At 51.9% G+C, this 27982-nt stretch overlaps 2 protein-coding genes and 1 long non-coding RNA gene across 13 annotated transcripts; 1 reads left to right on the top strand and 2 right to left on the bottom strand.

Moving 5' to 3' along the window:
• Positions 1-8996, bottom strand: CHMP1A (charged multivesicular body protein 1A). The gene is made up of 7 exons (XM_072819657.1): positions 8858-8996; positions 6622-6641; positions 3771-3848; positions 2854-3000; positions 2456-2584; positions 1946-2133; positions 1-1490 (listed from the first exon to the last, which is right to left on the bottom strand). Exons 1-7 carry the CDS (start codon positions 8862-8864, stop codon positions 1469-1471), a joined length of 591 nt encoding a protein of 196 aa, XP_072675758.1. The 5' UTR covers positions 8865-8996; the 3' UTR covers positions 1-1468.
• LOC140630089 (uncharacterized) lies at positions 7496-8849 on the bottom strand. Its single transcript, XR_012027881.1, has 2 exons — positions 8282-8849; positions 7496-7838 (listed from the first exon to the last, which is right to left on the bottom strand). It is a non-coding gene; the product is annotated as an uncharacterized lncRNA (long non-coding RNA).
• CDK10 (cyclin dependent kinase 10) lies at positions 8972-27982 on the top strand. 11 transcript variants are annotated; one of them, XM_072819643.1, is made up of 15 exons: positions 8972-9073; positions 9306-9467; positions 18691-18827; positions 22802-22874; positions 23529-23600; positions 24134-24236; positions 24382-24463; positions 24569-24636; positions 25118-25170; positions 25330-25399; positions 25928-25987; positions 26334-26457; positions 26535-26674; positions 26991-27043; positions 27338-27982. In XM_072819643.1, exons 2-15 carry the CDS (start codon positions 9353-9355, stop codon positions 27433-27435), a joined length of 1248 nt encoding a protein of 415 aa, XP_072675744.1. In that variant the 5' UTR covers positions 8972-9073; positions 9306-9352; the 3' UTR covers positions 27436-27982. The 11 variants fall into 11 exon arrangements, with proteins under 11 accessions (XP_072675744.1, XP_072675753.1, XP_072675743.1 ...); XM_072819642.1 differs by lacking the exon at positions 8972-9073 and adding an exon at positions 9112-9207; XM_072819652.1 differs by lacking the exon at positions 18691-18827 and having other exon boundaries at positions 8978-9073.

The raw sequence follows: 27982 nt of genomic DNA on the forward strand, positions 1-27982 counted from the left end.
TTCTCAGGGATCAATGTGTTTACTCACAATAGCATTTTAGGAAAACGGGCAAACATGCCCACTGCTCTTTGATGAGCCACAGCCATGGAGCTTGGTGCCCAGTGGGCACCAGGGCAGTCGGGGTCTTCTCTGAACCCCCAGCATGTGGTGCCCTGAGCGACCACAGCCAGGGAGTAAGGCGAGGCCGGCATTGTGGAAGAAAAGCCAGACAGCACTCTGACCCTCCCTCTGGGGTCTCACATCACAGTCTAGAGTGTCAAGGCTGTTCAAACACAACTGACCACACAGGACACCCAGGGACAACCAAGTCCAGAAGAATCAAATGTAGCAAAGTCATGGTAAAGGTCTCCAACATCTCTGTTCACAAGCGTCACTGGTGTGAGGACAGACTGGGGAGTGGCAGGAAGCCTCTGAGAAGGGCTGGTCAGGCGGTCAGCTGTGCACGGAGCTGGGCCCAGCTCAGTACCAACCATGAAGTTCTCACCAGCTCACACCAATGAGGGGGCTGGGGCCCAGTGTTCCCCATCTGCTGTCTGCTCCTTCTATTTTGGCAATAAAACAAAAAACCCTGGAAGCTTCAAGAAAACAAAGTAAACTTCAAGAAATGAAAAACGGAAACGGCTGCCTGTCCCAGAAAATCACTGGGAGTTGCTGGCTGCTAGCGGCTCAGCTGTGGCTGCCACGGCTACTCCAAAGCTGGCCCTGCTGGGGGCACCTCTCCGAGATCTGGTGACCCCCTCTGGCTTCCAGATTAAACGGTGTGAGCCCACGAGGCAGGAGGGGAGACCAGTCGGGGGGAGGCACCCATTATCTACAGTATAGGGAGGATGAGACACAGACCCAGCACCCCCAGCAGGGGTGTAAGACCCCGTGCTCCTTGCTGGGAGGGACCTCAGTGCACACCCTGAGTTCCCAGAGGATACACAGCACATCCTGTGGGGCCCCAGGCCCTTCCAAGGCAGCGGTGGAACGAAGATGGGTCCCTGCGGGTGGGCCTGCCTGGATTGGAGCATGGCACCTGCTGCTGGGGATCCCTAGTAGGGCTCAGCCAGCTGGCCTCCAGGTGCTTCCTGGCTACCGGAAGCAGCGCTGACCCCACTGGCTGGCCACTAGCAGCACATCTGCCATTACACGGACTCTGAAGGCCCCCGTGGCACACATGGCATCCACTGGTCAGTCCCCGTCAATTTCTCAGAGGGTGGGGGAGAGAGGGGGGCCTGCAGAACCCCAAGCTGGTCAGCCCACAGTCCAGAAATAACCCACAGAAGTCAGAAGTGTGTGCAAACTCACCCACCAGGACACAGAGCCACCATCTACGCTAAGAGGGACAATCCCCAGGCGTGGAGGGAAGGGCCGCACGGCAGGGTGTGCGGAAAGGCAAGAGGCGTGGGGACAGAGATGGGGGCCTCCTCCCCGGCCCTTCCCACACGTCACGGCCAGGGAAGCAGGGCACTGAAGGAGGGCTCGGCTAGTTTCTCAGGGCGGCCAACCTGCAAATCAACGACACAACCCCTATGAGGGCGAGGGCAGAGGTGCCTCAGCACTGCTGTGCACTCCAGCACAAGATCTGGATTGGCATCTTGTACTGGAGACTACAACCCTGTCCTCTTTATCTCAGCTCTGCGAGGCTGTCCTGAGACAGCACAGGAGAAACCTGGGGAACAGCAGTAGAGCAAAGACTTCTTTTCCTACAGTGAACCAGCGACAAGTGTCTGAGTGCCATAGCTGACACATGACACAGACACTGGACAAGGAGCAAGGGAGAGAGGCCCTCAGACGGAGCCTGGACTGGGCCTCGGGCAGGCCCTCCTTGGAAGGAATGGCACCCCTGGGCCAGAGCCCCCCACACAAGCTCTCCTCTCGAGGCTGTATGCGCCTCCTTCCCCCACAACCACAGGGTCAGAGCCCAGGGTGAAGAGCCTAACGTCTGGGGCACTGAGCCCACCTCCGAGACAGCTGGTCCTCTTGGCTGCGCACGGAGCTCTCGCCCACAGCAGAGGCGCCCTCAGGCAGCTGGTTGAGCTGGTCCAGGACCTCCAGGCCGTTCTCCTCAGCGATCTGCATGATGAGGCTATCCACCTGTTCCTGCGGCGTGGTCAGCGTGGTGGCCGAGCTCATGGAGTCCTCCATCACCTGGGGGTCATGTTCTGGGCAGGTGGGTGCAGGCCCTGGGACACCACTGCAGCCACTGCAGTGGCCCCATTTCTGGCCACCCACTTCAACCATGCTTTGGGCTCACTCCCTCCACCCGCACCAGACCACCCCACTACTCTCTCTCAGGGCACTTTCTCCAGCGCTCAGGCCCCTGGGCCTCCCTCTTATCTGCTAGACCTCTGTGTGCTGGTCCAGACCCCACAAGCATCAGGCGCTCTGGAGGTGGCCCCCATAGGGAGACCAGTGGGGGAACGTGTGTGGGGCCAGCCACATAAGCCACCCAAGACCACAGGCCACGTACCGCTGTATGCACATCCAAGTTCTGAACCTGTTGCTCGAACCTGTCCATCACCGCAGAGACCTTCTGCAAGTCCATGGTGCTTAGCGCCCTGTCCAGGGCTTTGGTCACCTGGGCCATGTTCTTGGTCACCTGGCACAGGAGAAAGTGAAGAGATGTCCCCCACCGAAGATGGGCCCTCTGCACTCTCCAGGAAATGCTGTCTGCTAAACAACAGACAGAAGACCCATGCCTTGGCCAGTGAAGAAAAATCTGAGGATGCTTTGTTTTGTCCTTTGGTGCCGCCATTATGGTGTGGAGGGAATCTCCACTTTCACTACCACCGACAGGGTCCTGCACGGCTCCCCCTGCCTAGCCAGGCTCCTCCACTCCGCCATGTGACCCTGGGCACGAGCACTCACCCCCTTCATGGTCACGGCCGTCTGCACCTTGGAGGCCACTGCATCCACACGGGATGCCATACGGAGCCAGTTCACGCCTTCATTCTTCTTGCGGATGGCGTTCTCAGCGTACACACGGGCACATTCTACGTTCTTCTGCTGGAGGGCCTGAAATTCAGAAGGAGCGCCAGTTGGTACAACATGGCTGTTTGTCTCACCTCCACCTGGCCCGTTCAGGGGCCTGGTCCTGGCTTTTCCTAGGGTGAGACCTGCTAGCTTCGTGCAAATGCAGAAATGCCAGGCCCCTGGCCTGTTCAGGAGCAAGGGTGTCCGGGCAGGGCACCAGACCAGCCATGCTGGGGGCTGCACAGAGAGCTGGCCATGGGACACCACCTCCTGCCCCCACCCCCCCAGGCCTGGCACTCCCTTCAGTCTCTTCAGCGCCTATACCACACGAGCTCACAAAAACCAGAGCAGCAAAGTGGGCAGGGCCGTGAGGACAAAGGAGCCAACTGGACACAGCTCTCTGGTTTTCCTTCTGCCCTGGGGTGAGAGGGTTACCAAACCCTAACCCCAAACCCCAGGAGCCAGTCCACCCATGCAACAGCCAGACGTTCCCACCTGCCTGAGGTATGGGCAGGGTCATTGCAGGGATGGCTGGAAGCCACGTCCCATACAGGTTCAGAACTTTGAAAGTGATTAAAGGCTCAGATGTTCAATGAAATAAGGAAAGGCAATGCATGGTCCTTTGGCTCCGGACGCCCTCAGTGGGCAAGGAGGAGCCACCATAGGCCCTAAGCAGGCTCCTGGGAGAACACCCACAGCCAGAGTCGTGGGGCATACCTCACACAAAAGGAAGATACCAGAACAATGCAAAAGAAGCAACAGAAACAAGGAACATGAGAACAGCACACGGCCTGGACATGGTGCAACCTCACCTTCTTCACCTTGGCCTGCTCTGCCTTGGAGTCCTTTTCTGCCTTCTTGGCCAGCTTCTCTAGCTGCTTTGCTGTGAACTGAGCAGAAGCAGGACACTCAGGTTAGATGCACGTGGCCTGCCCTTCAGCACCCTCCCTACCCTCCTCAGCACCCCCTGCCCCATACACAGAAGGTGCCCAGCCCGTCAGCATCCTCATGGCCTAGGGCTGCATGGAGGAGGCTCACTGGGTTTCTGAGGCTCAGGGGACAGGAGGGCTGTGAGGGTTTCCTAAAATGTCCTATCCCAGAGCACCATAATCCAAATTCTCCCCTAGAGTGGAAAGTTAAAAAGCCAACTCACACGGGGCACCTGGGTGGCTTAGATGGTTAAGCGTTGGTCTTTGGCTCAGGTTGTGATCTCAAGGTCGTGGGATCAAGCCCCTCCCTGGGCTCCCTGCTCAGTGGAGAGTCTGCTTCTCCCTCTGCCCCCTGCTCATGCTCTCTCTCTCTCTCTTGTGAATAAATAAAATCTTTTTTTGTAATTTTTAAATTTATTTATGATAGTCACACAGAGAGAGAGAGAGGCAGAGACACAGGCAGAGAGAGAAGCAGGCTCCATGCACCGGGAGCCCGACGTGGGATTCGATCCTGGGTCTCCAGGATTGCGCCCCGGGCCAAAGGCAAACCACTGCACCACCCAGGGAATCCCTAAATAAAATCTTTAAAAGAAAAGCTAACTCGGGACACCTGGGTGGCTCAGAGGTTGAGCATCTGCCTTACGCTCAGGGCGTGATCCTGAGGTCCCAGAATCAGGTCCTGCATTGGGCTCCCTGTGGGGAGCCTGCTTCTCCCTCTGCCTATGTCTGTCATGAATAAATAAATAAAATCTAAAAAACAAAACAAAACAAAACAAAAAAAAATTAACACAATCACTACTACTTCTGGATCTTCTTTCGTTAAAAGATTTATTTATCCATGAGAGACAGTGATGAGCACAGGAGAAGAACAGAGAGAATCTCAAGCAGACTCTCCACTGAACACAGAGTTGGATGCAAGGCTTGAACTCAGGACCATGGGATCACAATCTGTGCTGAAATCAAGAGTCAGACACTTAACTGACTGAGCCGCCCAGGTGCCTGTACTTACAGATTTTCATCTTTTGGGAAAAAACTCAACAATGTTTCAGGCTACCCCAAGCGGTAATACGGAATTCCCAATGAACATACACCTCAAAGTGTTCTCTTCACAGAACAGTGTGCCTGTGAGGGGCTGCTGGGCAGTGCATGCTCTCGGGCCTGGTCAGAGTGGCCCTGTAGCTCCCCAAAGAGGACTCATTTGATGACCAGGAAGCCCACAGGAGAGAATGCTCAGACAACCCAAGTGATGGGCTCCCTGCTCTGCTCCGCAGGGAGTCAGCCTCTCCCTCTGCTCAAATAAATGATAATAAATTAATTTAAAAAACAGAAAAAGGGGGATCCCTGGATGCCGCAGCGGTTTGGCGCCTGCCTTTGGCCCAGGGCACGATCCTGGAGACCCAGGATCGAATCCCACGTCGGGCTCCCGGTGCATGGAGCCTGCTTCTCCCTCTGCCTGTGTCTCTGCCTCTCTCTCTCTCTGTGACTATCACAAATAAATAAATAAATACCTTAAAAAAAAAAATAAAAAAAAAACAAATAAAAAACAGAAAAAGGGATCCCTGGGTGGCGCAGCGGTTTGGCGCCTGCCTTTGGCCCGGGGCACGATCCTGGAGACCCGGGATCGAATCCCACATCGGGCTCCCGGTGCATGGAGCCTGCTTCTCCCTCTGCCTGTGTCTCTGCCCTCTCTCTCTCTCTCTGTGACTATCATAAATAAATAAATAAAAATTAAAAAAAAAAAAACAGAAAAAAATAACTCATGGGTGTCTCAGTTGGTGAAGCATTTGCCTTCGGCTCAGGTCATGATCCCAGGGTGCCTGGACTGAGTCATGCACTCCAGCATAGAGTCTAGAATCCACCTCCCTGCTCAGCAGGGAGTCTGCTTCTCCCTCTGCCCCTCCCCCCTGCTCATGCATGTGCACATGCTCTCTCTCTCTGTCTCTCAAATTACAAAAAAGAAACAAACCCAAGTGAAAGAGAAACCTTCCAGAATCCCACATAGCTTTCCTGCCGAAACCTGCCTGCTTGGAGGATACCCCGCCCCCACCTAGGACTTTCTGTCACACAGAAGGTGCTTCTTGTCTGCCTACCTCACACTCCTACATTCCTTCAGGGAAAAACCCAGATTTTCCTGACCTGGGAATCTGGCCCTGAGCGCCTTCCACAAGGTGGAAGCTTGTTGAACAAAGTGCCTGGGGTGTCCTGGTGTTCCCTGCCCTTCCTCTCCACTGCAAAGCCAGGGTGATGAGCCACGGTTAGCAGCGTGGGCACATCACTCCTGCCCAGTCTTACAGAACTAATCAGGGACGGTTAACTACGGAGGCATTTGAGGGAAATGTGGCAGAAGCTTACCCTGGATTAATTATCAGAGGCATGCTCAGTTGCTCAGAATGCTCTCCTTCAACATGATTTTAACGAACTTAAAAGCACAGATTTAAATGCCTAGTGAAACGTCAAGGGATGCAGCGAACACCCAAGCTTTGTTTCCCAAAGACAGCATGCTCCCTCTCTCGTGGATGAGCCCACACGACCCGATTCTGCTTAGCCCAAGACAAGGAAAGGATTAATATGCCATCAAGCCAACTCAATGACCCCCTGTCTGTCATCAGACTGGAAGAGCACTGTGCAGAATCTTCCGATTTATAATCTGTCCCTCTGAGCACGACAGACACCATTTGTCCTCATTTGCTGACCACCAAGGCAGGGTGGGGGTGAAAGGTCATTCATCACATACCTTCAACTGGAACAGGGTATCTGCAAAGAAAAGAGAGGGTTTGAGGATTTCAACTGTGACAGGTGGCATGTCTAACAAAAAGATAGGGCCACAAAGACCCTCCTAGACAGAAAGAGCTGGAACAGGACGCAGGCACGGATGGGGCCTTCAGGGAGGCAGGAGATGAACGAGGGCACCAGTTCTGCTCCCTTGTCAGCCAGACGGTTTGGGCAAATGTAGAGGCTCCCTAACATTCGACCCTATAGGTAATACCAGGGAGCACTAGCTGACCAAGGGTTAGTGTACAGACATGTGAGGTCATGGACACAGCACATGGCCCACAGTAAAAACCCGAGTGGGTGCTTTGTAATTAAGACAACTTCACAAAGGCCCTTAAGATTCTTTCCTCATGGGTAGCCCTGGTGGTGCAGCGGTTTAGCGCTGCCTGCAGCCCAGGGTGTGATCCTGGAGACCCTGGATCGAGTCCCACGTCAGGCTCTCTGTGTGGAGCCTGCTTCTCCCTCTGCTTCTCCCTCTGCCTGTATCTCTGCCTCTCTCTCTCTCTGTGTCTCTATGAATAAATAAATTAAATAAAAAAAAAAAGATTCTTTCCTCATTTAATAAAGTTCGGTAGTGGGCAATCTAAATTTTATATACTCTTTCTCCCCCAAAGTAAATGAGTTTAATTAGCAAGAAGATGACTCCTCTGATATCAAAGATGTGACCCACAGAGACCAACTTCCATGGCAGCTGGCATGTCTGAGCTTTCAAATCTGGCTTGGGTGCCTTCCTGTCCCTCATGGAAGATTCAAAGAGACTGGAGAGTATAGATAACTCTCCTGACAGCTACACTTGCTACTCACTCACCGAAACTCAAGAGGCAGGAAGATCCAGATTCACGTTTAAACCTCAATTTATTCAGATTTTTAAATGTGAAGAATATCTAAAAGGGTTTCACTAGCCCATAATGAAGAAACAAAATCCTGTATCCAGAGTCAGGGTGCAGAGCGCTCACAAATGCAAATCAAGGTCCCCAGCTGAGAGCCCACTATGGGTTTCAGGGATGGCCTGGTTGTGCCCTGGTCAAGGCCAAAGTCAGCTGTGCAATCTGCAAATCAGACCTAACCTGACACAGGTGGCAGGCAGAGTGCCTTCCACAGGGAAAACAAGGTGTGGCTCCAAGTCTCTAGCTGGCAGTGTGACATAATCACCGTCTCTCCCTGCCTCGGCTTTCTCATCTAGAGTGGCAGGAATAGACTGAATAGCAGAGAGCTGTTAAGACAAAACCTAACCCTCAAAAAAAGTGAAACCGCCAAAAGAAATTCACCCTCCCTCCCGCCCCCCAGAGAGCTGAGAAACTGTGGAGCAAAACCCAACATGTGTGGTGGGGGAGTGCAGGTGGAGTGTGGAGATGTGTGTGGAGGGGTGCAGACAGGTGTGGTGGGGGATGTGGCCTTGGGGGGAGTGCAGACATGTGTCTTCATGGGGTGCGAGGATGTGGACAGGTGTGGGGGTGCGGATATGTGCAGTGGGGGCTGTGGGCTTGGAGGGGTATGGACAGGTGTGGGGTGCAGGGGGTGTGGACAAGTGAGCTGGGGGGTGCAGGGGTGAGGATAGGTGTGCTGGGGGTGTGGACATGTGCAGTGCGGGATGCAGGGGGTGCAGACGTGGGAGGGAGTACTTCATCTTGTCTGAGGCAAGGGATACAGGGTGTCTTTCCGGACAACGACGTGGTTGTACAGCTCTCTACACTTCCCAAAGGGATCTTCAGAACCTGTGCACCCCAGCAGTCCCCGATCATCCTAGCAAAGGTAGGTACCCGACCGTATGACGCCCCCTTCTGTTCCTGGTGTCCAGAGCGGGGCGGAGCGGGGCACAGGAGGTGCAGCAGGCGGTGGCGCCAACGCTGGGAGCCAGACCTCCAGCTGCGTCCCCGTGTGCAGGAGGGGACATCAAGCTCCCACCGCTAAGAGCTGCTGTCAGGGAGGCCTGGCACACGGCAGGTGCTTTCTGCCTGGGCTCTTCTTACTGTCGTGTAGTGGTATCCTGGGGACGGGGATGCCGTCTGACCTGACCCCCAGGGCCCCAAAGGCCGATGTCTGTCGTCGGTCCAGGAGCTGGGGGTGGGGCGGGGGCTGGACGCTGAGGAGCTTGGGGAAGGGGGTGAGGGTCCGGCATCGAGGGTGAGGATCGGGGTCCGGGGTCTCTGACCGAGGTCCGCGGGGCCCGCCCTCCCCCGACGGGCGGGGTCTCCTACCGTCCATGGCCGGTCCGGCAGCGGCAGGCCCCCCCGAAACGTACTAACAGACTCCCCCGGCAGCCGAGTTGATCGCCCCGACCAGTTCCGCCCCGCGGGAACTTCCGGGGTCGTCCCCACTTCCGGCGCGCGCGGCTCTCGCGAGAGCACGTCGCTGGTCCCGCGGGCCGGAGGCGTTGCCGTGACGACCCGCGCCGCCCGGCTGCGGGAGCCTCTGTGAGTCACTCGGGCTGCGAGCCCGCGGAGGGGCGGAGGGGCGGAGGGGCGGGGGGCCGGGGGGCCAGGTTTGCCGGCTGGGGCAGTGGGCTCACTTATGGGACTTTCCAAAAGCAAACACAAATCTAGGAAAGGTAACGGAGCGCCGGCGCCTCCCCGCGTACTCGCCCCTGGAGACGCCCGCGCAGCCTCGGGGAGCCGGCAGGGCTGACTCCTCATCCGTGTGTTTCAGGGGAGAAGGGGCGCGGGTACTCCGTGGCGAAGGCTAGGGAGAGGTCGATGGACAGGCAATCTCAGGAACTCGAGAAACCTCCGGACAGCAGGCCTGCAGACAGCTTCCCAGGGAAGAGAGGGGCACCCAAGCGGCTGCGACCTTCCTCGTCCGAAGTGGAAGGTAGGCCGTGCGCGGCGGGGATAGGAGTGCCGGGGGTCGGGGTTAGCCCCGTGCACTGCTGTGGGCACGGCTGCTCCCTCCACGGCCCTTTCGCCGAAGCAGAAGCTCGGAAGGCCACTCGAGTCTGGAGCAGGCGTGTAAGAAGGGCTAGGAGCACCGTGCTGGGGCGCAGGGACCCTAGGGCTTCCACTAGGCGGACAGCCCCATGGCCGGACGCTCGTGGATGGGCAGGAGGGTGAGGCCACAGAAGCAGCGGAGTAGGAAGCCTTTCGTCTGTTTGGCACCTGCCTTGTGGAAATGGAACTGTTAAGTAATAGCAACAAGGGAGGTGTGATGGGGTTGGTGCCTTGGAAACGTTCTCCAGTAGAGGGGACCTGTGGTAGGCCCAATGCTGCCACCGAGGAGGAACTAATGAGGCCCTGGCAGCAGGAATCCCAAAAAGATCCAGGAGGTGGAACCAGCAGACCCTGACCGTGACAAGAATGGTCAGGAGGAATGTGGGCCTGGCGAGGAGAGGGGCAGGCTCAGAGTGAGGCACCTGTGAGCCCTCAAGGGCAGACACCCTTTCAAACGAGGCTCTTGGTCTTGGAAGCAAGGCCTGGACTTCAGATCCTGATGTGTCAACCCTTAAGAGTGGAAGGCTGCAGGAAGGGCCAGAGTCCTGGGGAGGAGATGTGGAGAATGCTAATGCTACCAGTCTGTTGGGAGCTTCTGGCTGCAAGCCACAAAACAGCTAACAAGATATGGTTTCCCTGCTGATGGGTTCAAGGTCTCCCAAATAAAGGATCAGAGAGGGACACTCAGGGTGGCTTGCTCAGCAGCAGGAAGTGATATCAAGGACTGTTTGGGTCTACGCTTTGCCACCCTCAGTATCCACAGTCCCCAGAGAGCTCTAGGTGTCCCATGCAGACATGAGATGCTGCTGTTCTTGCAAGGAAAACCTTCCCCTGCTAGGCCTCACTTGTCCAGCATTGCTAGGATGGACTCAGATGTGAAAATTCTGGTGCTGGACCTCTACCAGTGAGGGCAGGTGTGGGCAGGGAGGGTGCCTGCTGGAGAGGCACAGCATCTGTCACACCCTCATTCCAGAGGGTAGAGACAAGTTGGACTAGAGAAGAAAAATCAGAGAGCAAGAGAGAGGATGGACTTCCAAGAAAGAAGGTGAAGGGTGTGGTTCTTTCATAGAAGGGAACATCCCAGCAATAACAAAGAGCAAGCTACTGACATGCTGCATCATGAAGACGCCCCCAAATCAAGATACTCCAGTGAGAGAAGGCAGACATAAAGACCACAGCTATTAGTATTCCATTTATATGAAATGTCCAGAAAAAGCAAATTGATATAAAGGGAAGCCTAGACTAAGGGTGGGAACAGGGATTAGCCACAAATGGGCAGAAGAGGTCTTCTGAAGGTGACAGAAACGTTCTTAAAACTGGATCAATGGGTGCCCAACTCTGAAAGTTTACTAAAAATCATTGAATGCTATGCTTTAAACCAATGGTACATAAATTATAATGTAACAAAGCTGTTTAAAAAGGTAATAAACAATCTTAAAAAAAAAAGATAAAATAGTCAACAGTGTTTTTTTTTTTTAAGACTTATTTATTTATTCATGAGAAACACACACAGAGAGAGAGATAGGCAGAGACACAGGCAGAGGGAGAAGCAGAAGCAGGCTCCATGCAAGGAGCCCGACGTGGGACTCAATCCCGGGCCTCCAGGATCACACCCTGAGCTGCAGGCGGCGCTAAACCGCTGCGCCACCGGGGCTGCCCCAGTCAACAGTGTTAAATGTTGCAAAGAGATTGAGTAAACCCAATCTCTTTGCAACAATGGACGTTGAGGACTCCACTGAATAAGGCAAGCCACTGCTCTTGGTGGCCTTGCAGAGAGCACAATCCAGCAATCAGAAGTGAAGACATACACATGGTCTGCCAAGTAGAACATCTGAATTGGGCAAAAGCATCCCCTCTCACATTTGGGTTTTAAAGCTAAAGAATTTCCCTATTAGATTTGGAAGTTAAAGTTTCCTTCAATTAACCTAATACCATAAAAGTCTTAGAGAAATGGAGAGTCCTGATGAGTCAAACATTCCGTGCATTACATAATTAATAAAAGTAGGTCTTACTACTGTGGGATAGAAATCAGAAAGTTCTTGCTGAGGCTGGGGAGGGGGAGGCTAGCTGACTGGAGGACTCTGTAAGGTGATAGAAAGTTCTGCTGCTTGTTTGGGTGATTAAAAAGGTTCATACAATTGTGAACTCATCGAGCTGAACATTTTAAGAATTGTGCATTTTATCTTGTGTGAATTGTGCATCAAAAAGCATGGAATATACACAAGCTCTTGTCTCTTAGAACTGCACCCAAAATATTAAAGTACAAATCAATGTGATTAATGGAGGTGGTATCTGAGATTTGCTGTAAAGTGAACATGTATAGTGTGGATGAGGATATTTTCCAAAGACAGCCACAGCTCCTATCCCTCCTGTTCTACCGTGTGGCCTTGATGCTCCTCCCAGCTGGAGTCTCTACCCTCTCTCCTTAAATGGCTGCAAGTTTGACATTTTCTTGTAACCAACAGAATGTGGTGAAAGTGGTTTGAGGCAGGGCCATGGAAGGCGATGCCGTCCTGCCTTGCTCACTGGAACACAGGTTGGTGCTTGGAACCCTGAGCGGCATGCCACATCACGTCACGTTGTGAAGAAGCTCAGCCACCTGGGGAGGCCATGTGGAGGTGCTGCAGTCAGCAGTCCTGGTCTCTAAGCTCTTCCAGCCCGTGTCAGACTTGTGAGTGAACAAACCTTTAGGTGATTCTAGCCCCAGGCCTTTGAGTCTTCCCAGCTGAGCCACAAGACACCATGTAGCAGCAGCATTAGTGACGAGCCCTATGAGTGGCCGTCTCGCATGTCCAGCCTGGTGGAGCCTTCAGAGGACTGCATCTCCAGACAACATCCAACGTAGCCACCTAGGGACCATAAGTGATAGCTGCCTAGTTAAGCCTATCCTGAATTCCTGACCCTTAAAATTGTGAGAAAATAAAAGCGTGGTTTTAAGCTCCTAGAGTTTGGGGTAAGTTGTTATACAGCAGTAATAACCAGAACAGAGGGTAAGTGCTAGGGCACAGATAAAATTTGATTATGGGTTTTAACTGTGGCCGCTGTGTGATGGGGTATATATATCATCTTGTCTCGATACTTATGTATAACTTAAATTTTTCATTACAAAATCCACATACAGAGATTAATACACCACAAATTTGCAATAAGCCAGTTCCAAAATGCTGGAAATCCTATTGAGAAAAATACTCCAACTTTTCTACAAATAAATGACAGGAGGGCACCTGGGTGGCTTAGTTAAGTGTCTGACTCTTGATTTAGGCTCAGGTCATGATCTCAGGGTTGTGAGATCAAACTCAGCATCAACAACAGACATTTAGGGAACCCTGGGTGGCGCAGCGGGTTTAGCGCCTGCCTTTGGCCCAGGGCGCGATCCTGGAGATCCAGGATCGAATCCCACGTCGGGCTCCCGGTGCATGGAGCCTGCTTCTTCCTCTGCCTATGTCTCTGCCTCTCTCTCTCTCTCTCTCTCTCTCTCTGTGACTATCATAAATAAATAAAAAAATAGAGTTTAAAAAAATATATATACTCTTAGCTCTAAAAAAAAATAAATTAAAAAAAAAAAACAGACATTTATTTGTCATAATCCTAGAGGCTGAGGAGTCCTACAACCTGGGTGCCATGATTTGGTTCCTGTGAGGACCCATTCTTGGCTTGCAAAAAGCCATCTAATTGCTGTCTTCACATGGCTGAAGAAAGAGGTTTGTGGTCTCTTCTTCCTCCTGTAAGGGCACTGATCCCATCATGGGGGCTCTACTCTGATGATGTCAACCCAACCTGATCTCCCAAAGGCCTCACTTCCAAATACCATTTCATTGGGGATGAGGCCTTCAACACAAGACTTTTGGGTGGATTCAGCCTAGAGCAGAGAGGACTGTACAAAGTTTGAGGGACTAAATACACTGGGAGCCTGGGCTAAGTCATTCTTGAGATAACCAAATTGGATATTAGATAATAAGGAATCAATGGTAGCTTTCTTAGATGTGACAAGGCTATTGTGGTGATGCTAAAACAATCCTTGGTAGAGATTTGTATTGCATTATTTATGGGTAAAATTATATCTGAGATTTGCTTGAAAATACTCAGAAAAAAAACTGAGAAAGAACAAGGTGACAAAATATTGAAATATTGATTGAAGCTCAGTGATGCATATAGGGTACTCATTACACTATTCTATTTTCATGTGTGTCTGAATATTTCCATATTTTTTTGAAGGTAGAGTGTGTTTACTTGCAATAAGTTTTTGGGGAAAAAAAAGAAACTTAAGGAACATTTGTTTATCAGCTACTAAAAATATACTGAATGAAAAAAGCCAAGTTCAAAAGGTCACATGCTGCATGATTCCATTTTTATAATGTTCTCCAAGTGACAAAATGATAGAGATGGGAGAACACAGCAGTCATTGCCAGGGGTCAGAGATGGCAGGGGAGTGGGGAGGTTGCAGGGGGAGAAAGGGGTGGCTATTGAGGTCTCTAGTGAGAAGGAGGTCTGTGGGGTGATGGGATAGTTCTGTATCTTGATCTTAGTGGTGTTTACATGGTACAAAATGACATAGAACACACATTGTGCCAAATCTAGGTCTTGGTGTTGTTATATTGTCCTGTACGTACAGAAAATGTTACCATTGGAACCATTGGGTGAAAATGGGTGAGGGTATATGGGACTTCTCTGTACTTTTGCAACTTTCTGTGAATTTATAACTTTAAAATTAAAAGTTCAAAAATGCATCAAATTGGGGTGCCTGGCTCAGTTGGTAGAGCATGTGACTCTTGATCTTGGGGTTGTTTTAACCTCACATTGAGTGTAGTGATTATTTAAAAATAAAATCTTTTAAAAAATGTATCAAAATGTATAATAATTAAAATAACATAGTTAACAGTACAATAGTAGATCAATGAGGGGCTTCTGGGTGGCTCAGTCAGTGAAGCATCTCCCTGAAGCATCTCCCTTCCGCTCAGGTCATGATCCCAGGGTCCTTGGATCAAGCCCCGCATCAGGCTCCCAGCTCAGCAGGAAGTCTGCTTCTCCATCTCCCTCTCCTCTTCTACTCCTCACCCCTGCTTGTGCTCACTCTCAAAATAAAATCTTAAAGAAAATAGATCAATGAAATAGAAAATATGGACAAAAATAAATGCTTACTATGAGTGTATATATGCAATTAGTGTGTAAAAACCCTGCAGCAAATGTTAGTGGCAAAAGGAAGGATTATACAATAAATTATGCTAGGAAAATTGCTTAACATTTTGAGAGAAAGTTCAAGTTGAATTTTAACCTCCTGCCATATGCTCAAATTCCAGATGGGTAAGAATATAAGAAGTGACTACAGGGGCTCCTTGGTGGCTCAGTTGGGTAAGCGTCTGCCTTCACCTCAGGTCATGATCCCAGGGTCCTAGGATTGAGCCCTTTGTCCAGCTCCCTGCTCAGGAGGAGTCTGCTTCTTCTTCTCCCCCTACGCCTCCTGCATCTCATACTCTCTCTCTCTAAATAAAATCTTTAAAAAAAATGTTGGGGATCCCTGGGTGGCTCAGTGGTTTAGTGCCTGCCTCTGGTCCAAGGCATGATCCTGGAGTCCCGGGATCGAGTCCCACATCAGGCTCCCTGCATGGAGCCTGCTTCTTCCTCTGCCTGTGTCTCTGCCCCCCCCACCTCTCTCTGTGTCTCTCATGAATAAATAAATAAAATCTTAAAATAAAAAATTGTTTAAGAAGTTGTCGTGCTGTGAGAAGAGCTGGGAACAACCAACCCCCTGCTAATAGCCAGCAAGAAAATAGGGACTTCAGCCCTTCACCCATAAAGAAATGACTTCAGCCTAGCATCTGGAATGAGTTTGGAAGGCCACGGGTCCAGGTGAGGGTGCAGCCTGGCTGACAGCTGGAACATTGTCTGGACTCTGGACAGAAACTGAGATGATACATGTATATGCTATTCTAAGTTAGCCACTAAATTTGTGGTGGCTTTTTTTTTTTTAAGATTTTATTTATTTATTCATGAGATACAGAAGAGAGAGAGATAGAGACAGAGACACAGGCAGAGGGAGAAGCAGACTCTATGCAGGGAGCCCAATGTGGGACTTGATCCCGGGTCCCCAGGATCACGCCCTGGGCTGAAGGCGGCGCTAAACCACTGGGCCACCGGGGTTGCACTGTGGTGACTTTTAAAGCAGTAACTGAAAAACTAGTACAGGTAGTAGATATCAAGAACCCTAAAAATGAAGTTTTAAAACTCTAAAGAAGTCTTTTTTTGAACTAGAAAACCTCAAAACTGTAAAGATGCTAATTCTCCCTTAATCTATGAAATCAGTGACCACAATCAAAACACCAGAGGTCTTTTTGGGAACTGAGCAAGTTATTCTAAAGTTCACCTAGGAAAATAAAAATGTAAACACAGTAGGTAACTGGAAAATCGAGGTGCAAGAGGGATTGAGCACTGACGTGAAAACATGCTGCTACAGTGTGAGCTGCGGAGGACACGCAGTGTCACACATTCGTGTGGGAGTTCATGATAAAGGCACCACGTGGAAGATGTGGAGCAACAAAGGGACATTCGTTCACTCAGTGGTGCTGGGACAACTGAATTGACAACTGAGAAAACAGTATTTTTGTCTCAATCCTTACTTGAATTCTTTATGAATCAAAAAATTAAACATAGAAAGTAAAACAGTTTTTATTGGTTTGGTGTGGAGAACACCCTTTTTCACTCTGACAGACTCTAAGAGCCATAAGGAAAAGACTGATGTGCCTATCTGTCCAAAAAGCAACAAAGAGAAACTGAAAAGCAAGGGGAACCATTTGCAATAAGATCACAAAGGTAAAATCTCCTAACTATACAAAAAGCTCTCACATACAAAAAAGGTCAAAGTACAAAATGAGGAAACAATATGACATGCATTCAAGGAAAATAAATACCACTGGATCATGAACAAGCAAAAGGAGGCTCAACCTCCCCAGGGAAGCTGATGTGACCAGTGGAGACAGGAGCCAATAGTTCCATTTTCATATAACATAGGGCAAGATTTAGCAAATTGACAAGAATTAGGGGAAGGTACAGAGAAGTGTCCTATTTACGGATTCTTAGTGGACATATATATTGATATAATCTTTATGATAAAGTGGCCACATTTACCAAAACCCTTCTAGTAACTTACCCAATAGGTAAACCCTCATAAATGTGTAAATATATAAATGCAAGAATGTTAATTATGGCACCACTCGAAAAAGATTAAAATTGGAAGTAACCTACATTTATATTCATTAAAGGGAGCTGGTTATGTACTGGATGGGACCCCAGATAATGGACTACAGGCTGCCACCCCTGTTATGTGCAGATATGGATCTCAGCCATGACATAGTGTGATCCTAAATGCATCAAACTCCACATGCACATATGAAATGTCTGAAAGGAAAAGAATCCTTCCATAGGCAATTTTTAATTATGTATTATTTTTTAAATCAAATATTCATAGATTTTTAGTCAATATATAAAAAGTGTATTAAATTAATGCCAAAAATGAACCCTCCAGGGGCACCTGGGTGGCTCAGTCAGTGAAGTGTCTGCCTCTGACTCAGGCCATGATCTTGGGGTCCTGGGATCAAGCCCTACGTCAGGCTCCCTGCTCAGCAGAAAGTCTGCCTCTCCTTTTCCCTCTGCCTCCTCCCCTCCCTGCTCTTTCTCTTTCAAATAAATAAATAATAACTAAATAAAAGTAAATTAAAAAAATTTTTAAAAAGAATCCCCAATTTAAATTAAATGCAAAATATGAAATGCAGTTTTTTACTTCATGACAAAAATACAAAGGACGCTTCCAGTCCTAGTGCAGGCCATGGGTCATTCATTGGTAGTTCAAACAATCAAAGCTGCAGATGCAGCAATGAAGATGGACAGAGCTCTGGGCCCCAGCATCTCCCTCTACTACTCGCCTTGAGCAAATGACCACTCTGTGCCTCAGTTCCTTCATCTGTAAACAGAGGTGATAAGAGGACCTACTTCAGAAAGTTCTGTGGCTTGGTATTCACCATCATTATTATTATAGGCTCAGAATGATGTCTGACACAGAAAGAGCAACTATTCACATGTCGCCAGGTAGCTGGGTTCATGAGGTATTTAAAGTAGGGAACAAAGAACACTGCAAAGCAATAGGACCACCTGCTAGCATTTTGTAACCAATATGTGACACTGATTATTCTAACTCTACCTGCATGCAAATGTGCACAGAGAGAGAAAGACCCCTCTCTGTAGTGCTTGAACAGAAGCCTGAAAGGATGTGCCTCCAACCTGGAACCCTGGGGAGCAGGCTGGGAGAGGCAGCAGTGAAAGCCATAAAGGCATTCTGCTTTTGTATTTTGTAACATTTGACAAACTTGGCATTTCACAAGTCCTATGCAATCCTTGCAACCTTAACAAGTTTAAGAAAATGCTGTGGCCAACATCAGAAATGTTCATTCTTGGGTGCCTGGCTGATTCAGTCTGTTGAGTGTCTGACTCTTGGTTTCACCTCAGGTCATGATCTCAGGGTCCTGGGATCCAGCCTCGTGTTGAGCTCCGTGCTCAGCGGGGAGTGTGCTTGAGGATTCTCTCTCCCTTGCCCTCTGCCCATCCCCCAGTTCGTATTCACTCTCTATAATAAATAAATCTTTTTTTTTTTAAAAGAAGAAATGTTAATTCTTCAGCATTCTGATTGATAAAATTCTGTACAGAGAGGTTGTCTTTGTTTTGTTTTAGTAGATTTAGAATCCTTTGCAAATTGTGTATCTGAACCTTCAACCCTGAGGCAGACCATGTCTCCTCTTTTCTCTCTGTTCCCTTTTCTTCTATGTCTGTCATACAAGCTGGCTGGCAGCTCAGTCTCTCCACAGTGGATGGTGGAAGTGTGTCTCCCTTTTTCTTCCCTGAAAGAGGGTGTCGAGGATTCACCCCCCTCGTGGCTGAGCTGTCAATCAGTTAAAGCTCTAGAACATTCATGGACTGTTCTGACTGCTTTCAACCTTGCCCACTTCTGTTCCTGAACCACATCTAATTCTTTTGCTCTGGCCCTAACACAGGCATTGTCTGCCTTATAGAAGAGCTTTTCCACAGACATGTTAAATACCTGGATGTTTTCTTCCTTCTAGAGAAACCTGATGTAAAGGTAACGTCGAGCAAGAAGAAATTTGCCATTCCACAGATCATCATCACTAGAGCCTCTAAAGAGACTCTAGCCAGCTACAGTTCCATCGGAAGCGAAGAGCAGAGAACCATTCAGGAGCAGGTTGAATGGGGCCCCTACTACCGACATAGAAACCCCAGTACAGTAGATGCCTATGATTTACAAGAATAAACAAGCACCCCAAATAGTTGGTAATAGTTATTCACTGTGCTCTGAGTCTCAGCAATGATGGCGGAAGGGCCACCCTGCCCTGTGGGAAGCTGCATTTGCCCCTTTGGTAAATGAGGTCCCCGCAGTGGCCACCTTGGTCTTACCTTCCCCAGAGCTGCTGGCAGCTTGCAGAGGGCAAGAGTGACCCTGGCTCAGAGAGTGAACTTGGTGCATCTACCTCTGTTGTAACTGGCCATGCAAGTTGATGAGCCAGAGGCAGGCAGCATCTCTCTCTTGGTGGGCACTTCTGAAGGATTGTGGTGTCAGGACTTGGCAATTATACCGAATGAGATAGATGTCACTCACACTTGGGAAAAAGGCTGGACTCAGGACTTACCTTGAAGGTGTCATGCCCCCGAACAGGAAAGTGCACAAGTCACCCTGTGGGGATCACGGGCTCCTACCTTGATGTTACCTGACCCAGAGTCTTAGAGGATCCAGAAGAATGTAGAATTGGGGTAGGGGCCAGACATAGCACTTAGCACTGTGTCAGTGTCCATATCAGAGCTGCCATGGGAGGATGCCTTTCTGGCTATGGACGGCTCTTCCCTGCTGGCATCCAGTCTCACTGGCAGGCCCAGATCTGATTCTACTCGCTTACAGAATCACTGCAGGAAGGCTCTGTCCTGTCTGCTCTGAGGCCTTCAGTCTGGTAACAGTAAGTTGGTTTCTTTCATTCCCAGAACGGTCGGCAGGCTTTACATCTCTATTGATGAGAATCGTATTCTTTTAGTATTAAACAGTAAAATTGACTTCCAGTTGTGGTATAACCCCAAAAGAATAATGGGTGTTTAATAACACACTATTAACATCATTACTTATATTTCTTTGTATTTATTCCATACATTTACACATCCTGACTCACAACTAAGTATTTACAAAGAAGTCAAGCCCGTACAAACGTGGATCTGAGCCCACTGGTTGAGCGCGACTACCGCCCCGAAAAATTTCCAGGAGCCATTCCATTTCTCTTATTGGACCTAGAGATGATGGCCCTCCTAGCCTTGCCCGGAGTCTTTCCAACGAATAACGTCAACACTACACGAACTCTCATTTCATTATTAGCTAGAAGCTTAGCTCATGAACGAACTGAAAAAGAGCTGGGATGAAGTGAGGAGGAGCCTGTGAACTCCACGTGGTTCATAAGGTGGGACTGACTTGACTTCACATCTCCGGCTGCCCCGGGCCTCCCGGCCTCCTGAGCGCGGCATCACTCACCTGGTCCGCCAGCCCGGGGCCCCCAGCACCTTGGGCTTGGGTCTCCTCCTGGTCCTCATCCGACCCCCAGCACCCCAGCCAGCTCAGGTGCCGGCGCTTAGAACGAAAACGAAGCCCGAAGCGCGGGAGTGCGGGGGGGGGTGGGGGGGGGCCCGCAGGAACGCAGGACCCCCCCGGCGTTTTGGACGGTTGCCCGGGGAACCGTTGCTAAGGTGGAGAGGCCCAGGAAGTGAGCGAGGCGCCTGCGCGGAAGAACGTCGTCTGCGCCTGCGCACACAGGCAGCGAGGGGCTGTGAGGGGGTGCTCTGCGCTCGGCATGGGGGACACGGAGTCAGAGTCGGAGCAGATCCGTCTGAAATGTATCCGTAAGGATGGCTTCTTCACGGTGCCTCCGGAACACAGGGTGCGACGGGAGACCGCTCGGGGTAGTTCTGCCGTTGGCAGGGCGGAGCCGGAACGCCCGGGAGTCGCTTAGTGTCGCGCTAAATCATTGAGGTTTCCGACGCGGGTGGGAACGACAGTCCCAGAGTTCCTCACGGCCGGCGCGGAATCCGGCGGCGGGCGTCCCAGGGGGAGACTGCCCTGGGGGGCGGGCTGTCCTCCGAGGGGCTGCAGTTCGCCGCCGCTGTCCCGCAGCGCCCTCCGGAGGAGGCCCCGCCTCTCGGGAGGGGATTTCCCTGGGGGAAGACTGGCTGGCGGGGTGCCCCCGGGTTCGGGTGGATCGGGCGGCGCCCCACCCGACAGCTTCCGTTGGCGTTGCTGGCGCGAGACCTTGCTTGTGTTACTGTCGTGGAGTCGTTCAGGGGCCCGTCAGAAAGATGGGGAAAGTGCAGCGGAGAGTGTGGGGACGGCAGCTAGGCATACGGTCCGGGCGCCCTGGGAGACCAGGAGGGATCAGGAAGGGACGGCGGCGGAGGGGGTGCCAAGGGTCCCCAAGCAGTCCCCTGGCCACCCTGATACCCAGCCGGTGCTCACCGTGCTCGGTGCGCTGCAGCCCCGGAGCCCAGGGCCCAGATGAGCGCAACCCAGGGGCATCTTCAGGCCAGCAACCTATCAGGATTTCAGAGGAAGAATTGTGTTCAGCTGAGGGAAATGTTTGTAAAGGATATTTGTAGAAAGGGTGGCATTTTTGCTGGGCTAGTAAGTGGGACTGGGATTTTGACACGCAGAGACAAGGAGGGGTGGCATGCCATAAATATGCAATGGCAGGAGTGTGAATAGGAAGCACCCAGAGGTTCCCCTGGAGAGAGAATGTGAGGAAGAACCGGTGGGAAGAGAAAGCTGAGGCCAGATCGTGGAAAGGCTCAGTGCAGAGGATTCTGACCTGCTTCCATGGGTGGTAGGAAGAGACCAGAGGCAGCAGGGCCGGAGAGCAGCTGTTAGACTTTGAATCAAGGAGACATGCTCATTCAGTGTACCCACAAATGTATTGCATTATTAAGATTTATTAGGGCATAGACTTTCAGCTAGAACTGAACCCCAAAATACAGTGGCTCAAGTACAGGATTTAGGGGCTCCTGGGTGGCTCAGTCAGTTAAGTGTCCAGCTCTTGATTGCAGCTCAGGTCATGACCTCAGGGTCCTGGGATGGAGCTCAGCACTGGGCTCTGGGCTGGACACGGAGCCTGATCAAAATTCTCTATCCCTCTCCCACTGCCTCTCCCTCTGGCCCTGTGCGTGCACATTTTCTCTCTCTCCAAAAAAAAATTAAAAAAAAATAAATTAAAAAAAAAAAGGACTTTATTTCTCTCTTCCCTGACATTTCCAAGAGAGGCTGGGAATTTCCACAAGGTGAGGCCAGGCACTCAGGTTATCTGTCTTGTAGATCCACTTGTAGCTCGTTCAAATCCCACCCCGCTTCAGGAGCAAAAAGGAGCGGGCAGCAACATCTTCATTTGATCAGGAAGTCCTCTTTCTTGAAGCCCTTGTCCTTTCTGCTCACATCCTATTGGCCGAAATTTATTCAAATGGACATACCTAGCTGCAGGGAGTCTGGGAAATGCGGCCACCAGCTGAGTGGCCATGTGCCATTGGGTGGTGTTGTCTAATTCTAAGAAATACCATGTGGATGTTGGGACAGTCTCTGCCACAGAAGCGTTTCCACTGTGTTCGATGGAAGTTTTGTCTATTTTCAGGGCATAGTTTAGACTGGTGCTCCTCAGTAGTTTTCCTGTGATGGTGAAAATGTTTTCTTTCTCTGGACTCTTGATCTTGGAATTATGAGTTAAAGCTCTACGTTGGGTGTGGAATTTACTTAGAAGAAACAAAAAAGAAATGTTGCTTTTTGAGTCATCCAGTATGGTTACCATGAGCCCTGTGGACTTGTGGAGGGCTACACACGTGGCAGTTGAGGAAATGAAATTTTAATTTAATTTTAACCATATGTGGCCTGTGGTTATTGTTTTTAGACAGCATCCCTCTGGACCATGGGTTTGGAAGGGAAAAGGGTGTCTGTGAAATAGCATTGAGAGGGTCTGATGGCCCAGTAACATCGTCTCTCTTTTCTCCTCTGAAAAGCCCAAGTGTGTGGTTCTCTTTGGCGAGCAAAACATGAGTGAGCAACTTGGTACAAATTAAGTGTGAAATACTTATCTTTAGTTGTCCCTTTAGTTGCCCAATCCTTGCACTGCCAGCACTTCTGTCTTTCAGCTGGGACGGTGCCGGAGTGTGAAGGAGTTTGAGAAGCTGAACCGCATCGGGGAAGGCACCTATGGCATCGTGTGTGAGTGACTGAGATGGGAGCCCTGGGGCTCAGGGGACTGTCCCAGCAGTGGCTATGTCAGGACTGGAAGGGAGTTAACAGCTATTGCTTTAGGGCCAGGGCAAATGTTGTACAAGTGAACTCTCATCCATGGTGTACTTAAAAAATTTCACGCTGTGTTGTGTCAGATTGCCAGAGTGGTTGCAAGTGGAGATAATTGTTATAGCAAAACCTAGGACTTCCAAAAGCAGTCAGGGCTGCAGCTTGTAGTGGCTGTGACCTTGGTGTGCACTCATACCCATGAAGATTTGGAAGCTCTGTGCATTAGCACAGTGCTTCGAGGAGCCTCGTTTGCACAAAACAGGGTTTTTTCCTAACTAACGTATCTTACTTGGTATTAGAACATGGTAAACAGAGGGCAAAGCAGTGGCCTGTGTACTGACGCTAAGGAGGAGAACTTAGGGGGAGCTTGTTCTAACCAGCATCCTGTGCTCCCCAGAGAGCATGTGTCTGGTAGGGCTGGGAGTGCTGCTTGCCCTTATGTCCCTGGGCATCCAGTTATCAAAGAAGAAGAGAAAGGGGCCCTACAGAGTTCAGAATGAGGCCCCTACAAGGCACAGGGGTGTGTGATGCGGGCTTAAGTAAGATTCCATCATGGATGAGTTTTCCTTTCAGATCGGGCCCGGGACACCCTGACAGATGAGATTGTTGCCCTGAAGAAGGTACGGATGGACAAGGAGAAGGATGGTGAGCTCACAGTGGGAGGGGTGGAACGGTGCCAGTTTTCTAAGGCTTCCTCTAGCCCGAACCCCCAGTGCTGAGAGCATCTGTGTGAGGGTTAAGGGGGACCTGTTTCTGGGAGGCTCTAGCCTGGCCCTGCCTGTCGTGTCCTCCTGCCCCACGCTCTGGGTCTTAGCTCCTTTGTACCTTGTGCACTTGATCTTCTTTCTCCGGTGAGTGACCTGTTTTCTGTCTCAGCCCAGCCATCACCCCTCCACCCAGCCCTCCTTGCCTAATTGCACAGGGTGTGCCTCCACACACCCCTGATTTCTAGCCCTAGCACCTCCCTGGCTATCCATGCAGGCAGGGCCTCACAGTGGACCCCCTGTCATACACAGTAGTCAGTACAGGGAGTCACTGCTTTGTATCATTGAACAAAGGAAGGGTTCAGGTGGGCAGGGCCCTGACAGTAGTAGGGGTCGGGCTCACTGAGCAGGCCAGCTGGCTGCAGGGTCCCTGTGTGCAGGGATGGAGGTTGCTGAGGCCACGTCTGCTTGCAGGGGTCCCCATCAGCAGCCTTCGAGAGATCACACTGCTCCTTCGCCTTCGCCATCCCAATATCGTGGAGCTGAAGGAAGTGGTTGTGGGAACCCACCTGGAGAGGTAGGCTGTCTGCTGGTCCTCTGCACAGGGCCCTACTGAGCCTGCCTTGTCTATCCAGCTCATCCTTCCTGCAACCCCAGGAGGTGCCTTTGGCCTACCTAGGGTGATGTGGAAGGTAGCATGTGTCTTCCCCTTCTCCTTCTAGCATCTTTCTGGTGATGGGTTACTGTGAGCAAGATCTGGCCAGCCTTCTGGAGAATATGCCGACACCCTTCTCTGAGGCCCAGGTACAAGGCTGGGGGCCCTGGAGCAAAGGCACCATCCCAGGTTCTTGTGTAGCTTGTTTGTGCTGTGCACATCTCACCCTAACTGACACTTCCTGCCTGGCATAGGTCAAATGTATTGTGCTACAAGTGCTCCGAGGCCTTCAGTACCTGCACCAGAACTTCATTATCCACAGGTAGGAGGCACCTCGAGACGCATGGGAAGAGTGACTGCCAGTACTGACTGCTGGAGAGGACCAGGCGTTAGTGCAAAACTGTCCCTTGGGGCAGGATCCAGGCCCACACAGCACCCACGTCCCCCCACCTTGCTGTTGAGGGGCTGGGAATGTGTGTAGTCAAGGCTATGAGAAGTCCTACAGTGGACAGTCCCTCCCGGAGGCAGACAGAGTGGGGGACCTTCCCGGCTCAGGGCAGGAGTGTGCAAGCCACGGCTTCTTGTGTCGTGGGGCAGCTGATGCAGCCCTGGGTGGCGAACAGGCATGGGACTGGAAGTTAGGCCTGGGCTTGAGGCCAGGCTCTGCCACTTCCTGAGAAAGGTACTGAGAGCTCTGGCACTGCCAACTGCGGCTTGGCCTTCTGATGCCTGTGATGGAGACAGCCTGGCTGCCCCATAGGGCTCGCGTCTTGGGAACCACTGATGTTCCCTTCCTGTCACAGGGACCTGAAGGTGTCCAACCTGCTCATGACTGATAAGGGCTGTGTGAAGACAGGTGGGTGTGGGGTGCCGCTCTGTGGGACGTGTCTCTGGGAGTGCCCCCTTGGGTGGGGGGTGGCTCAGGCCTTGCCAGCACCCTGGTGCCCACACAGCAGGCAAGGTGGCCGCCATTTGGTGACAGGCTGCCTCTCCTGCCCCTCTGCCTTTGTCACAGCGGATTTCGGCCTGGCCCGGGCCTACAGCATCCCCATGAAGCCAATGACCCCCAAGGTGGTCACACTCTGGTGAGTCCCTCGTGGGGGAGGAAGTTTGGGGGGTCGATTGTGTGGAAGCAGTGGAAGGACCCTGAGGCTCCTCATAGAGCCTGGATCTGAGACAGCTGCCTGAAACTTCAGGGCGCAAGAATGACAGCACGCATGGCCTGGGGGACCACCCTGCCTAAGGCAGCCAGATGCCCAGCCTACTTCCAAGCCCATCCCGGGAAGGGGAGGTCGTGCCTCAGACTTTGGCAGGAGTGGGGTGGGGTATGCAGCTTTGTGTAATTATTTCTCACTTAGTTTTTTAAGGAGCAGAACAGGATTGTGGTTAAGAATAGGACATTGAGATCATTCATCTTCTGCTGTCCATCTACCAACCCCATCTGTAGGATGGGCTGACAGGAGACCCCCAGGAGCCACTCAGCAATGCTGAGAGGAAGAGGCGATCTGAGCTGGGCTTGGTGGTCCTGGAGCCCGGGCTATCTCAGGTGCTCAGGAAGGCTGATGGAGGCTCAGCTTACTGCAGGGTGCAAGAGGAAGTACTTCTCCTTGCAGGTACCGAGCCCCTGAACTGCTTTTGGGAACCAGCACGCAGACCACCAGCATCGACATGTGGTAAGAAGCGAACACAGTTCCCAGGGCCCAGGGGAAGGGCTGGGGTAGGTCCCATGGGGGCTGGCTGGAGCAGCAGCAGGGCTGGAGTCCTTGCCAGCCTCCCAGCCCCTGGGGGATGGGGAGTGGATGGGGGTTGGGCTGAAGCCTGGAATCCCAAGAGGAAGCATGAGAACATGGCTTCCACAGAAGAAAGGTCCTCTGGGACCGGGTCATGTCCCATCATGAGCTCCCAAGCTCCACCTTATCCTGACCCCAGCTCACGAGATGTGTGTTGGGCAGCACTTGCCCTCAGCTGAGGTGGCCACGGCGAGCAGGTGTGTGAGGTAAGGCCCGCTCTCCTCTGCAGGGCCATGGGCTGCATCCTGGCAGAGCTGCTGGCCCACAAGCCCCTTCTCCCCGGCACTTCCGAGATCCACCAGGTGGACCTGATAGTACAGCTGCTGGGGACGCCCAGTGAGAACATCTGGCCAGTGAGTGCTCGGTCTCTGCCCTCGTCCTGCCCCCTGCCTGGGCCAGCTCCTGCAGCTTCAAGTCTTGCTTCCTGCAGGGTTTCTCCAGGCTGCCGCTGGTGGGCCAGTACAGCCTGAGGAAGCAGCCCTACAACAACCTCAAACACAAATTCCCGTGGCTCTCAGAGGCCGGCCTGCGCCTGCTCAACTTCCTCTTCATGTATGACCCTAAGAAAAGGTGCTGTGACCTGGCCTGCAGGCAGGAGTGGGGACCCCTCTGACCTGAGCCCTTGAAAGAGATTTTCAGAACCCTGGCCATGCTGCTACAGACATGGGCACAGAGGACCAGGCACCCAGTCTGGGCGGTTCCTGCCTACCTGGCTCATGGAGCCCATTCTGAGTTTCCTGTCTGTTTCTGGGCCCCAGCCCCCTTCTTGCCACTCAGCATTTTTTGTCTGGAACCTTGAATCAGAGGCCACGGAGCTGGGTGGGTGTGAGGGTGACCAGCCTGGGTGGCACCTGCTGTCCTGCTCACGCTGAGGCCTCCTCTTCAGGGCCACAGCCAGAGATGGCTTGGACAGCTCATACTTCAAGGAGAAGCCACTGCGTGAGTCTCCCAGACAGCCCCCAACCCCACTCAGCTCTGCAGGGTGTTTGTCATGTCTTGCCTAGGGTGGGGGGTGGGGGCACAGTCTCACAGGACACCTCCAGCCCCTGTGGGGTGGTTTGGGAGGGCCCTAGGGAGGCAGGTGCTCATGGGCCACACACTGTTCTCTGAGGGGAGCGGAGGGAGATGCAACCTAAGGGCCCCTCATACATGCAGAGTGGGGTTCTCAGACCCAAAACACACTCCTCCCCCATCCCCCTGCCTGCCTAGTGCTGAATAGCTCCCTCCCTGCAGCTTGTGAGCCAGAGCTCATGCCCACCTTCCCCCACCACCGCAACAAGCGGGCCATCCTGGCCACATCTGAGGGCCAGAGCAAGCGCTGTAAGCCGTGACAAGTTGGCAGGAGGTCTGCGATGGACAGCCATGGACTGGGGACGCCTTTGTAATCCAGGCTTGCAGGGCTGCTGACATCTGCTCCTCCCTTGGTTGAGAGCCACCTGCTGTTCCTGCTGATTACACCCCTTCCCCAGAAGAGTGGGGAGGGGGACACCCTGAAGGGCTGGCACTCTCATACTGGGCACCTGCTGTCATGTCCTCAGCTGGTAACTCTAACCCTCACTTTCCAGGGGGAAATGCCCACTGGGCCCAGTTCAGTGAGCATTGCTAGCTTGGGATGGACAGACCCCCATGATCGCCTGTGCCCCTCCCACCCCCACCTCCGAGCACCAGGGTCTGTCCGGGTCAGCAAGAGGCTGTGGTGAACAGCCCCCTCAGACCCCAGGTAGGGCTGGCGGCACTCAGGATGGGAAGGAGAGATTGAGCGTGGGTCACATCCCACCTGATGGACTGGGGTCCAAGCCCTGCTGCCCCTGCACTCACACTGAGGCCCAGAGGGGAGAGGATGGGAGTCAGATAAAAAAGATTTTCTAACAGGCATAA

The sequence above is a fragment of the Canis lupus genome, chromosome 3 (assembly GCF_048164855.1).
Source record: "Canis lupus baileyi chromosome 3, mCanLup2.hap1, whole genome shotgun sequence".
In the NCBI taxonomy this organism is placed as follows: domain Eukaryota; kingdom Metazoa; phylum Chordata; class Mammalia; order Carnivora; family Canidae; genus Canis; species Canis lupus.

Bases quoted from the DNA above. Each gene is read 5' to 3' on its own strand.
- CHMP1A (XM_072819657.1), bottom strand. The intron at 2,134-2,455 runs GTACGTGGCCTG...CATGACCCCCAG, and splicing joins ACTTGGATGTGCATACAGCG to GTGATGGAGGACTCCATGAG. The intron at 1,491-1,945 runs GTGGGCTCAGTG...GTTGATTTGCAG, and splicing joins GAGGACCAGCTGTCTCGGAG to GTTGGCCGCCCTGAGAAACT.
- CDK10 (XM_072819642.1), top strand. From the start codon at position 9,171: ATGGGACTTTCCAAAAGCAAACACAAATCTAGGAAAG. The intron at 25,171-25,329 runs GTGGGTGTGGGG...CCTTTGTCACAG, and splicing joins TAAGGGCTGTGTGAAGACAG to CGGATTTCGGCCTGGCCCGG. The intron at 26,458-26,534 runs GTGAGTGCTCGG...TGCTTCCTGCAG, and splicing joins CCAGTGAGAACATCTGGCCA to GGTTTCTCCAGGCTGCCGCT.